The sequence below is a fragment of the Lynx rufus genome, unplaced genomic scaffold (genome assembly GCF_022079265.1).
Source record: "Lynx rufus isolate CCGP_SWC_20201006 ecotype Redwood Valley unplaced genomic scaffold, mLynRuf1.p SCAF_4, whole genome shotgun sequence".
In the NCBI taxonomy this organism is placed as follows: Eukaryota; Metazoa; Chordata; class Mammalia; order Carnivora; family Felidae; genus Lynx; species Lynx rufus.
This window is the reverse complement of record NW_025814856.1, coordinates 100,028,079-100,040,667: the sequence shown is the minus strand read 5'-3', so window position 1 is coordinate 100,040,667 and position 12,589 is coordinate 100,028,079. Positions and strand designations below refer to the sequence as shown.

Genomic DNA, 12,589 nt, shown 5'->3' with positions numbered 1-12,589 from the left:
CTGCTCCCAGAAAGTAGCTATTCAAGGCCTTGCTTTCAGAGCGTATCTCAAAGCTTTGGGGATTTGTTTTCAATCACACTTTTCTCAAGATGTGTTGTTTCCTTATCCTGACTACTTCCTCCCTCCCTTTCTTTCCTTTTTAACTAAAAAAATGTTGACATAGCTTTCTCTGTTGGATTTACTAAGAAGCTAGGTCATATTCATTTCTGACCTACCTTTAGCCCACTCTCGGGGAAGGCTCATCATGCTTGATCTGACACGTGGCAGGATTCCAAAAACAAAGGACCGACACAGAAGGTCCTGGAGCCTGTGCAAAGTCAGAACTTGGGAGCTCTTCATTTAGTTATGTCATGGTGCTCCTTTTGCTCTGTCACACATGTCCTTTACCAGCCTGGCATTACCTTTGCAAAACGCAATCCCTGCAAAGGATCATACTGCAGTTTGTAGTACATAGTCAAATTTCCGGTAGATGATGTGTTTTGCTGGAGTACCCTTTCCAGCATGCTGTAATCTGGTGGTGGTAGTGGCCACAAGAGTGGCCTCTTGTTTGCTTGTTTGTTTTTCAGGGAGCTGAGGAAAAGAGCATGGTCAAAGGGCACCAACAAAGTGTGGCTGCCCTGGGAAAGGTGAAAGCTCAGAGCAGGACACACTGTTCACTCTTCTGAATTCCTGGGGCTTGAGCTCATGCTCAGGCTGTGTGCCTTCATAGCCCATGAGCGTCCCTCATGATTTGGACTGGCTGATTTCCTGGCCGGCCAGGTTGGTGTCTGGTCCTTCAAGACTGATGGCTTTGGGACCTGTATTGGTTTCTTTGTTGCAACAAAGTACCGCACACAGGGCAGCTTCAAACAACAGAAATTTATTGTCTCATAGTTCTGGAGGCCACAAGTCCTCAGGGGAGGTGATTATCAATCAAGTAGAGCTATGCTCCCTGTGAGACTCTAGGTAAAATCCTGTCTTTCTTCTTCTTGGTTCCTGGTGCTGGCTGTTGATTGTTGGCATTCCTTGGCTTATAGCCCCGTAACACTAATCTTTATTTTTTTTTGTTTGTTTGTATGTTTTGTTTTTTATCATCTGGCCTTCTCTCCCTCTGTGTCTCTGTGGCTTCTTTTTTTTTTTTTTTTTTTTTTAACGTTTATTTTTGAGACAGAGAGAGACAGAGAGAGACAGAGAGAGACAGAGAGAGACAGAGCATGAAGGAGGGAGGGTCAGAGAGAGAGGGAGACACAGAATCTGAAACAGGCTCCAGGCTCTGAGCGGTCAGCACAGAGCCCGACGCGGGGCTCGAACTGAGGGACCGCGAGATCATGACCTGAGCTGAAGTCGGTCGCTTAACCGACTGAGCCACCCAGGCGCCCCTCTGTGGCTTCTTATAAGAACACCAGTCATAGTGGATTAAGGGCCCACCCTACTCTGGTATGACCTCATCTTAACTGATTACATCTTCAATTTCCAAATGAGGCACATTCTGAGGTAAAAGGGATTTGGACTTTGGGGGGACACAACTGAACTTCCAACCCATAATTTTTGGTCAAAATTTAGTGTCAGCTACTTTTAAATTGTAGGAAAGAGGATAGTCTGGGGGCAGAAAGAAGGGGTGAGTATGAGACATGTCGCTTACCAGAGTGCTCCTCAGCCTGTCAGGACATGATGAGTGGTAGGAGGCAAAGTGGCAGGTGCCCAGGCGACTTTATCTTCCTGGATAATGTTTCACATCATGCTAATGTTTAAAGGTTATGTGGAAATCAAGGAGCATCTTTCCCATTTCAGGGCTTGTGACGGTTAAACTTCTTTAAAATTTCATATTTTGGATAATTCCAGAATGAAGGAAGAAGCTTAATAACTGAGTCTGACTCAGTTGAAGTACACTTTGTTCCATATGTGGATATACCTGCACCCACAGTGTGGTAGGCTTGGTAGGTGGACTAATGGCTCCCCACCCCCAAAAAGATGTCCACATCCTAAACTCTAGAGCCTATGAATGTTACCTTATATGGTGGAGACTTTGCAGATATGATTAAAGATCTAAAGATGGAGAGATTATTCTGGATATCTGGGTTGGCTCTAAATGTCACAGTAAGTGTCCTTATAAGGGGGAAGCAGAGGAGATCTCAGACAGAAGACACCATGTGAGGGAAGCAGAGTCAGAGACAGAAGATACTATATATGTTAGCTTTGAAGATCAGGAAAGGGGTCGTGAGCCCCTGGAAAAGGTAAAAAACAGATTCTGCCCTAAATCTTCTGGAGAGAGCACAGCCCTACTGACACATTGATTTTAGCCCCTTACAGCTCATTTTGAAATTCTGGCCTCCAGAATTGTAAGAGAATACATTTATGTAATTGTAAGAGAATACAAGTATGTGGTGGCTTTGTTAGAGCAGCCATAGGAAACTTATACACAGAGTATGATTCCTTCTATTTAAATTTAAAAATGCAACTCTCTCTGAAAACTTACCATGATGAGCACTGAGTAATGTATAGATTTGTTGAATCACTATATTGTACACCTGAAACTAATATAATGCTATATGTTAACATACTGGAATTAAAATAAAAAATTTAATAAAATTAAAAAAAATAGATCTCTCTCTCTTTCTCTCTGCATAAACACATAGAGATATCAAGACTTGAAGAACATACAGTAATATGTTACCAGTGGCTAACTCTGGGGGTAGGATTATAAGTGATTTTTTTTGGTCATTACTATGATTTCTTAAATTCTTCGAGACTTCTAGAGAAAATCAAACAGATTCTTTATTCTTTTTCTTTTTCTTTAAAAGTTAAGGAACTATTACTCAGTCTTAGAAAGTCTTAAAACTCTGGCCCATGCTGCCAGATGGATGAAAACTTGCAGACATTATGCTCATTGAAATAAGCCGGTCACAAAAAGACAAATACTGTGTGATTCCACTTTTATGAGGAACCTAGAGTAGTCAAATTTATAGAGACAGAATGGTGGTTGCCGGGGGCTGTGGGGGAGGGGGCCTGGGAGTGGTTGTTTAATATAAAGCAAAGAGTTTTAGTTTTGCAAGATGGAAAGAGTTCTGGAGATTGACTGTACAACAATGTGAGTGTGCTTAACATGACTGAACCATACGCTTGATATTGGTTAAGACAGATTTAAACCACATGTAAATTTTTTAAAGTTCATCTACATTATAAGAGGAGAGCTTCAGTGATGCCCTTAAAAACAAACGTGCACTGAACGATGTGCTTTCTGTTACGTGAGGTTGCGTTTTCTCTGTAACTTTTAAATTTTTTTACAGCAGCTGGAGCCACCTCTCCACATGAGCTTTAGGTTCATCCCCTGCCATTCTTTTCTCTGTCAAATCTCTTGTTTTTGCTTTTGTCTTTATTCTTTCACTCTTTGCGTGGTTTTTCTCCTCCACCTATGAACATGTTCAAGTTTTGGGGAGCTTTGTTAGATCTCTCAAGGGTATGTTAATCAATTGCTCCTTTTAAAATGCTTCTTTTTCTGGCTTTTACAACATAATTTGTATATTGTACATCCTCTTACAGACACACACTTGTATAACTGATCTTCTATTACTGATCTGTGGTGTCTTTCCAACATCCATACCAGGGATGTACGTGCAAGGCAGGTGACTCCCTTTCTTTCTCTTACCCCCACATATAATTATTCAGCACCGGTGACTAATTTTATCTCCTCTGTATTCTTTTAGCCCTATCCCATCTCTGGTTTCAGGCCCTCAGCCTGTCCTGTCAGAATGTCCCAATAGTTCAGTCTTGCCTCATCTTCCACACTGCAAGCAGAGTGATCCATCTATATTGTAAACCTTCCCATGCTTCTTCCTGTCTAAAAGCCTTTTGGTCAAGATGCCTACCCTTCAGCATGGCATCCAACACCCTCATGACATGGTCCCTAGCTGTCCATCCAGACTCTTCATCCACCAGTTCCACAGCTCATGTCACCTTTCATGATCAACGACTTTCATAACTTGCTGTGGTTCTCCAGCGATTTCTGGGCCTCCTGCCTCTCCTTATTTTCTCTGGCTGGGAAATCTTTGCCTTCCACTTCGTTGGCCCAAGACACAGCCACTTTCCTACATTCAGCTTAGGCACCATCTCCCCTAAGGGACTTCCAGAGTCCTCAATGTCCCTACAGTGTCCTGGGAACAGGTTGTTGCCTTAACAGGTTATTTACATAGAAGTTAACTATCTATGTGTCTGCCTCCTCACTAGCCCTTGAACTCTTTAAGGGCTGAGTCCATCTCAAGTCATTTAGGTGTTTCCAGCACCTAGCACACTGTAGCCCCTCAATCAGTGTTGATTAATTAACATAATTATGTAATAAACACTTTTGTTGAAAGGTTATATCTGTAATTAACAAAATATTTAAAGCACTTTTCCCTGACCACCATTGCCTTAATTATAAATTTTGATGGCAGAGACAAATGAACGGAATTTTGATGAAGAAAGCTAAGATCTCTGGAGGTTATACATTTAATTTTTCCATTATAATTTTGACCTATTTTAGCAGGGCCTATCTGGTCGGGGGCGGGGCATCTTTTGACCTCTATGATCCTAATAGGCAGCGCTGAAATCAAATAGCCTCACAAATATATGTTCTGCATTATACATACCCATTTGGTACTTAAGAGTTTACAGATTTGGCCTAAAAGTAGATTTGCTAGTGATACTACTTTCCTATCTTCCCACTGACTGGCCAGTGCTTTTGGATGCATTATAGCATAATACAGAGTGGAGTCCCTTCAAAAGGGAACCTACGAGGAAATCTGGCTGAACAGTGACCCAAGGGGACTTCCCACCCGGGTGCGTGCCCCTCCTTGCGGGTCTCAAGGGCCCTGGAATAGCCCCTGGTATGGCGGAATCCGGCAGCTTCCCTCGCAAGGCCAACTACCCCTAGGAGGGCGGATCGCACCCCACCACTGCCCCACGGCCCTCGCCGCTGGACAGCGCAGCCGGGGTCACGTGCGCGCGGCCGGTCCACCGCCCCCGGACCCGAGCCCGCCCCGGCCTCAGGGCAGAGGCCCTAGGATCACGCGCGCCCGGGCGGCTTGGGCCGGGCGCAGCCAATGGGCTGGCGGCGCCCGTCTGACCCGCGCCGGCGGGAGGGCGTGGGGAGGCAGGCCGGGCGCGCACGCTGCCGGGCTGTATCGCCATCCTTGCTGCCGCCGGACGGGAAGTGAGCCGCCGGGACCCACAGTGAGATCCAGCCGCCGAGAGGGTCCTGCAGGCGCCCGGACCCGCACCCGGGACGAAGCATGGCGGCCGCCAAGGTAAGCGTAGGCCCGTTGCCCCGGGGAGCGTGCCGGCCGGCCGGGGCCCGAGGGCTCGGGCGTTCTCGTGCCGCCTTGGTGCAACGGGGAAAGCAAATAGAGAGGGGCCCGGGGCAGCTGTTCCACCTTGCAGCAGCGGAGGAGGGAGGTGACCGATTCTCCCGGGCAGCACATGTGGCCCATGCGGGGACGGAGGCCCGACCTTGCAGTAGAAACTTTGTCGGCTGAACCCTCCCACTTGGCCCGGGAGGGAAGTCGGTGCCGGGCTGGCGCTCGGCGGGCTGAGCCAAGGTCGGCTTAGAGAAGCCAGGTGCGCCCGGGGCGAAGGAGGGCCCGGGGTCATCAGGTCCCCTCGGCCACCTCAGAGCACACCTGCTTGTGACCCCAGTTGTTATTGACTCGGGCTTTTTCCCGGCGGCACCGCCCGGGCTGAAGCCAGATCCTATTAGGTTTCAAAGGCTCCGCCCTCCCGAGGGTGGGGAAGTCACCTTGACTTCCGTTTTAGAGACTGTTCGGAATAGTTGGCCTGCACGCGTGTGGGTAAAAATGGAGAGGGTCCCCGCCCCGCCCCCCCTTCTCATCTTCCAGCCCCCTCTCCCCATCTGACAACACTTACGTACCGGCCTCTGAGCATTTGAGAGGCTTCTTTTTAGAAATGACAAAACAGATTGTCCTGGGAGCCTGTAACTCTTGTGAAGTTTTACTTAAAAGGAATTCTGCGTAATGTGAATCATTCACTAACCCGGAGGAAAGGCAGCTCCGACAGCTTGACCTTTCCTCTTTTCACCATTTTTTGAAACCTGGACACCATTTCAGTCTCTTTGGACTCCATTTCAACTTTTCTGGCAGAATACCATACTTAGTCCCAATCACTTGAATCATTGGAATTTATTGCTTTTAATTTTAAGTTCACGAAGGCAGCCCTTTAATCAAGCCTATACAACTTCTTAGTTCATTTTAAGTGCAATGAACTTAAATATACCCAACATTTCAAACATTTGTCCTTAATCAAAACTCTGTGATAACCCTCAAGAGGAAAACATGGCCAACACATCATACTCCTATTTATTCAAGCAAACTAATCACATTTGCAATGGAAATTGTAAGCAGACAAATATATTTAAATGCTGTTCTATGACTTAAGTTTCTCCAGACTCTCCAAATCTGCAGGCTTCTTCATGTTCCTAGACTATGTGGCCTAAGTGGCCTTTTTCTTTTCTGTAATGACTCTTGAGTTCCATCCTCAGGAGTGTGTTCTTGGGTGTGTGCATGAGTGTATTTGTGTGTGTGTGTGTGAACATATTGGTATATATAACTATTTTTAGGTAGATTCTTTGAGGATCACTGGTATTTATTTTTGGTAACTACATTAACCCTTTCAAACTCAATGGCTCTTGACCTTTTCTTTGCATTAAATTTGTATCCAGTCAAGATTTCAAGGCCTGATATGAATTCATTCCTTCCAAGTGACTTCTTCCAGGAGACAGGTGAAAATAGATTCCCATGCTCTTATTATTTTTTATATTTGCATGTGAACTAAATAATTATACTTAATTTGGAGATAAAATAATTGAGGAGCCTAAACTGATGAATGTACATGTAATTTGAGTATAAGAAAAGGATCATGAACTAGTATGAAGTAAAATAAGTGACATGGAAGCAGATTTAACTTTTTGGTTGTATATTAAGCTATCACATCATATCAATAAGTGCAGTTGAATTGTAACCAAGTAGTGAGGGGGAAGATGAAACATTTCATTTTTACTCTTTGGGAACTTGTGTGTTTGTTTATTTATTCATTTAGCCTTGCCTCTTTTCAGGATTTCTGATGGCTCATATTATATATACATATATTTACAATCCAAAAAGATATCAAAATCAAGTCAGAGTAGATGAGAAAAGACAGGATAAAGGGAAAGGAAGATGCAGCCATGACTAAAATTAGTGGAAAATAAGGAGGTACTTGTTAGAGGTGACTGCATTTTCTAGCAGCCAGAGTAAAGAGGAAATGATCGGCAAGGTCAGTCAGTTACTTGGGAGAGAAGTCTCCTTGTACTGAGGGCAGTTTCTCCCCATGTCCTTTTATGTGCTGTGAGCAAACTGCATTCAGAACTAGCTCATGACCACAAATATATGTCTGTGGGTTCCATAAGGCCATTTTTAATAATGTCCCTCCTTGTAGCTCCAGGGCAGTGCAGTAAATGTAGTCTTAAAAGTTCCCAAAACGAGCTGTGCTGGTCTACTTTAGTCTAAGAATGCCTCTTACTTAGTGGCCTTTGGGCACTATCCTTGTGAGGTGATTCTGTCAGTTGCGGGTCAGTGCTGGGTGGACTGAGTTAAAGGCTGCGCTGTTAGCCTTTTCCTGGCGTGCAGTTAGTCCATGTTGCTGCGTTGAACACAGAGCCATGGGTTTAACAGTCTCATTTACAAGCAGGATTGACATCCCCTCTTAAAACTTGAAGAGCCTGCCTAGGAGAGAGCCCACTCCGATGGAATGTCCCAGAGGTTGGGCCAAGAATCTGAAACTCAACAATTGTAGGTGAATTTCAGCACTCACTGTGGAGAATTGTTTGAATATTTAATTAAGCAGGTCTGATATTTTCTGGATGAACTTAACCACACCTAGCAGTTTCTTGATCTCTTGATCATTTATTCTGAGTTTCTTGTTCTTTTTTTTCCCCCTCCAAGTGTAACTAATTATTCATGTCCCTCTTCCTTTAAATAGTTCGCATAGGAAGGCCAAGAGGCCAAGAATCTAGTCTTTGGTCTGCTTTTATTTTGATTTCTGCATGAAGACTTCTGCATAATGATGCAAAAGATATTTGTTTTTTCATGAGGTAACATTGATCTAAAACTCTTATTATTTTGAGACAGACTCAAAAAACTTCCATTCTCTTGCTGCCTACTTTCTTAAGGTTCCCTTCCTATATGGTAAATGGTAAGTGGTCTGCCTGTACTATTTGTGTCGTTTTCAGTATTTCTTTTAAAACCTTCCAAGCACTGCCCTGCATGTATTAAAATGTGAATGAGTTTTTTAAATGATATTTCATGCAACTTCACAAAAAATGCATTTTTAAAAAGTAGTAATAAGGGGAAACCTCCCCTTCCCCTTTGCCCCCATTTGGTTGTAGCGAACATTCCCTCTTGGTCATTGGTTGAATTTGTACATTAATAATGATGAAATGAAACTAGATGAAACTTAAAAGTTAGAGAATGCTTACTTGAGTTCAGGCGTGAGAGATGTTCAGATATAAAACTGGACATGGACTGATAATTTGGCCTAGAACTAAAGGAAATTTGGAACAAATTGAAGCATTAATAATAATGAAAATTTGGTCTGTAGGACTAGAACACTTAGGATTGATACTGCATTCTTGGAGGAGTTGTTGCTATGATCACTGATCACTGACTGCTTCAGAGTTGTGTATCATGTTCTTTCTAATGTTCCAAATGGGACTAAACTGAGGATGTGAAAATGAATTGGTCTCCTTTTGGGCCTTCTAGAAAACCACAACTATACTATAGGCTGAATCCTGTCATGGAAGTGCCCTAAGTAGTGGTTAGTGCCACAAAAGGGGCTATGGAAGCACTGGGGAAGGAGATGGATTCTGTGGGGGTGGAAGGAGGAAACCTCTCAAAAGTGGTGGTATTTCAGCAAGAATGGCTGGGGAAAGAGCGAAGACCCGTTCCAGTGATAAGAAACCACAAGTGTAAGGCCGAAGTGACAACACTTGCTACTTGTAGGGGATAGGATAGCAGGTAATAAAATCCATAAAAGAGCAGCGAACCCTCCCTGAGTACTTACTAGATAAGAGATTTGGTCTAATGCTTCTTGTTAGTAACTTACCTATATCCTGTAGCAGTCCTGTGAGTTACATGCTATCATCCATGATTTACAGATGATGACTCTGGACACCAAGAGTTGATGTAAGTGGCTGAAAAGCAGATAATTAGGAAGTGAAGGAGCTGGAATTCAGGTCCAGCCAGTCTGGCTCCAGAGTCTGCTCTTACCCTGTGCTCCCTAGGGTCTGCCTGCGTGGTAGTTTGGGTAGAGAGTAGAGCGCATGAGAGAGGGGAGATGGCTTAGGAGGGAAATTAGGTGCTTCAGAGTAAGCCAGATTTTTATGTAAGAACCACTTACACAGTGTCTGCTATGTGCCAGGAACTTTCCCAAGTGCTTTACAAATAATAACTCTATTACTTTTCATAATAGCAAGAAGGGTGCTATTTTTGTCCTTATTTTAATAGGTGAGAAAACTGAGGTCCAGAAAGGTTAAGTAATTTCCTTAAAGTTGTATAGTAAGTAAGTGATACAGCCTGGATTTGAACCTTGCCAGTATTTTTTCAGTGTCTTTGCTCTTACCCTGTCTCCACCTCTCCCAGGCCTTAAAAAGAGTTCTGTTTGCAAAGGTGCATGTGAAAATTCACATGTTATCAGTTATGGACGTATGTATTTCCTGGTCTTCCTAGTCCAGTAGTTTGTAGCACACTGTGACACTCAGTGTATGTTTCATTGCAGTGTTGATTTGCTATAGCTTTCTTTAAAAAAAAAATTTTTTTTTAATGTTTATTTTTGAGAGAGAGAGAGAGAGAGGGAGGCAGAGCTTGAGTAGGGGAGAGGTAGAGTGAGAGGAAGACACAGAATCCAAAGCAGGCTTCAGTGTCTGAGCTGTCAGCACAGAGCCTGATGCAGGGCTTCAACTCACCAGCTATGAGATCATGACCTGAGCCAAAGTCCGATGTTTAAATGACTGAGCCACCCAGGCGCCCCTGGCTTTCTTTAAAAAAAAAAATTATTTTTGAGAGAGAGAGCGAGTGAGCACGGGGGAGGGGCAGAGAGAGAGGGAGCCACAGAATCTGAAGCAGGCTCCAGGCTCTGAGCTGTCAGCACAGAGCCCCACGTGGGGCTTGAACCCACGAACCAGGCCGTGTCCTAAGCCGAAATTGGATGCTTCACTGACTAAGCCACCCAGGCACCCTGATTTGCTATGGCTTTCAAACCACATTGCTGAGGCCAAGAATTGTCATATACCTTTTTTTAAAAATAGCTTTATTGAGAATTCATGTACCATACAATTCACTCATTTAAAGTGTACAATTCAGTAGTTTTCATATATTCACAGAGTTGGGCAACTATCCATGCTGTCATATGCCTTTGTAAAAATCTTAATCCACTGTTTACTACTAAGGACTTGGACTGTATTTTTAAGCTCCATGCTTTTCTCATTTCTCATCCTATAACAATGCCCTATTCAAACGTTTGTTAATGAGGATGAAATGAGATTTGGGCTTATCACAGATCTTCTTTAAATGGGAAGTTTCTTTCCCTTATGGTAAAACCACTAGGTATTTAGTGATATCACAACATCATAATAAAGCAGAGCAGTTTTTGTGCTAGACAGGAAGGAAAAAAAAAGTTTGAATTGTTTTTATGCTACCACGATGATGGTAAGTTTCTGTGGTTCTGCTGAGGTTTGGATTTAGAGTTTCTTAAATTGATGGAGCTGGTGAGGAATGGGTTTAAATAACACAGTGGTCCTCTCCTCCCTACCAGTCCTGTCCCCTCTTGCTAGGTAAAGAAACGGAGTCCCAGAAAAATGTGTAATTGGACTAAGTCCCCTGATAAACCCTTTTGCTTTTTGCACACAGGCCACATGCCTTCACCAATGTTGGTCAGCAAATAGAGAACTGGGGTGGGTGGGAAGGGTTCAAAGCCAAGCTATGGTGTAAGAAAGTCAGGGAGCAGGTCTTTTTGAATATTGAGTCCTTCATAAGATTGGTGGAGGGGCTCTGACTCCTTCTGCTTCTTTGACCTGTTGTCCTGTGTCCAGCCTCTGCTTTTGTTGAGTTCTCAGATGGAATCATTCCTCCCTGAGTTTTCCACTATCTGTGAGGATTAGGCCTACTGAGCATGGTTTCTTCCTACTCTCCTTGCCCGGCATTTGCTGCTTCATAAGCACCCATCCTTCCTGTCATGATGCCTTGGATGCCTTTGAGTGAGTCTTGGAACAGAGGAATGTGTGAATCTGCAGACGTGTGCTGGTTTTGCTGGGGAGTAAGGAGGATGTGCCCTTGCTGCAGTGATATAATTCCCTTAGCAAATGTATTTAACAGCAACTGAGCAAGCACTATTTTCATGGCCTGTTTAACCAGACCTTCTTGTTGGGTTAAATCGCCCCAATTTATGGTGGCTCTGGTCTGTTACCTCAGAATTATTCCCAGTGGTTTATTTGTAGCGTGGTGGTCTGGTTTGTTGATTAGAAACGTTTATAAGATAGAGTACTCGTACTCACCATTTCCTTTGGAAATTTGCTGTGCAGTTGCATGAGTGAAAATAGGCCCTGATGGTTCCTTTTGAGTTGAGGTGCTGACAACATAGCAAAGTTGGCAGTGTTGAAATTTTTAGTAATTTAGCCTAAATAAACCACTCTGTTTAATGACTGTTATTAGGCTGGTAGCTTTGTCTTGGTTTCCACACGTAGTCACAGTTTCCACATGTTATCCATGAAAATTGTTGACTTGATACAAGAGTCAGATATTTCAAGATACACTTATTGTTCTATGGTAAAACATCTTTTGCGTCAGACTTATGCAGTACAATTTGTAAGAAAACTGTAAAGTGTAGGGGAGGGAAAAGTTCTCCCGGACTCTCCTAGGGTCCCTGGCTGGATCTGAAAATTAAACTGACAGAAACAGATGGGAGAAATGTATACAAGTTTCATTGAATTTTTACATATAGATGGGAGGCTTCACAAGAGAATGAAGACCCAAAGAAGGGACCAGAGTAGGAAGCTTTTATTCCTTTTAAACAAAGAAAGAGTGGATTTGTGAAGAATTGACAAGACAGAGGCATTTGGGCTAGGAGTAATAAATGGTGAAGAAGTAACTAGGAGATAAGGGTTAGTTTAATGATGGTTAATGATGTACAGTTTAATGATGTACAGCTTTCTGGGTCCCCAATTCCCCATCTCTGGTGATAAGAATGTCTTTTCTCCTCCTAGTGCAGGGAGGGTACCCTGGTACCCTTCACATGGGGATTCTATGACTGATTTCAGGAAAGAGGGCTGTGGGGAGAAGGTCAGAGTGACTTTCCTCCTTTTGCTGTTTTCTCAGACTCCTTCAGCTTAAGATTTTCCATATGCCAAAATGCTACATTGTGGTGCAATATGTCCTGAACTCCATCATGAGCCTGATTTGAACAGGCTTGTAGCTCCAGGTGCCTGTTTAGAAGTTTCTCCAAGTTAGACACGTGATTTTTATATTGTCTGATTCTGGTCACAGTTCTAGACTGAGCAGTTGAGGAGCTCAGAACTGCTTTCTTATATGGG

General features: G+C 43.5%; 1 protein-coding gene across 2 annotated transcripts in view; it reads left to right on the top strand.

The window, feature by feature from the left end:
- Positions 1–5,104: 5,104 nt before the first annotated feature.
- Positions 5,105–12,589, top strand: part of SLC25A13 (solute carrier family 25 member 13) — a 185,185-nt gene continuing 177,700 nt past the window's right edge. For both annotated transcript variants that reach the window (XM_047096290.1, XM_047096289.1), the window contains exon 1: positions 5,105–5,261. In XM_047096290.1, coding sequence (XP_046952246.1) covers positions 5,247–5,261 — 15 coding nt within the window. In that variant the 5' untranslated portion in view covers positions 5,105–5,246. The remainder of the gene's footprint in view (positions 5,262–12,589) is intronic.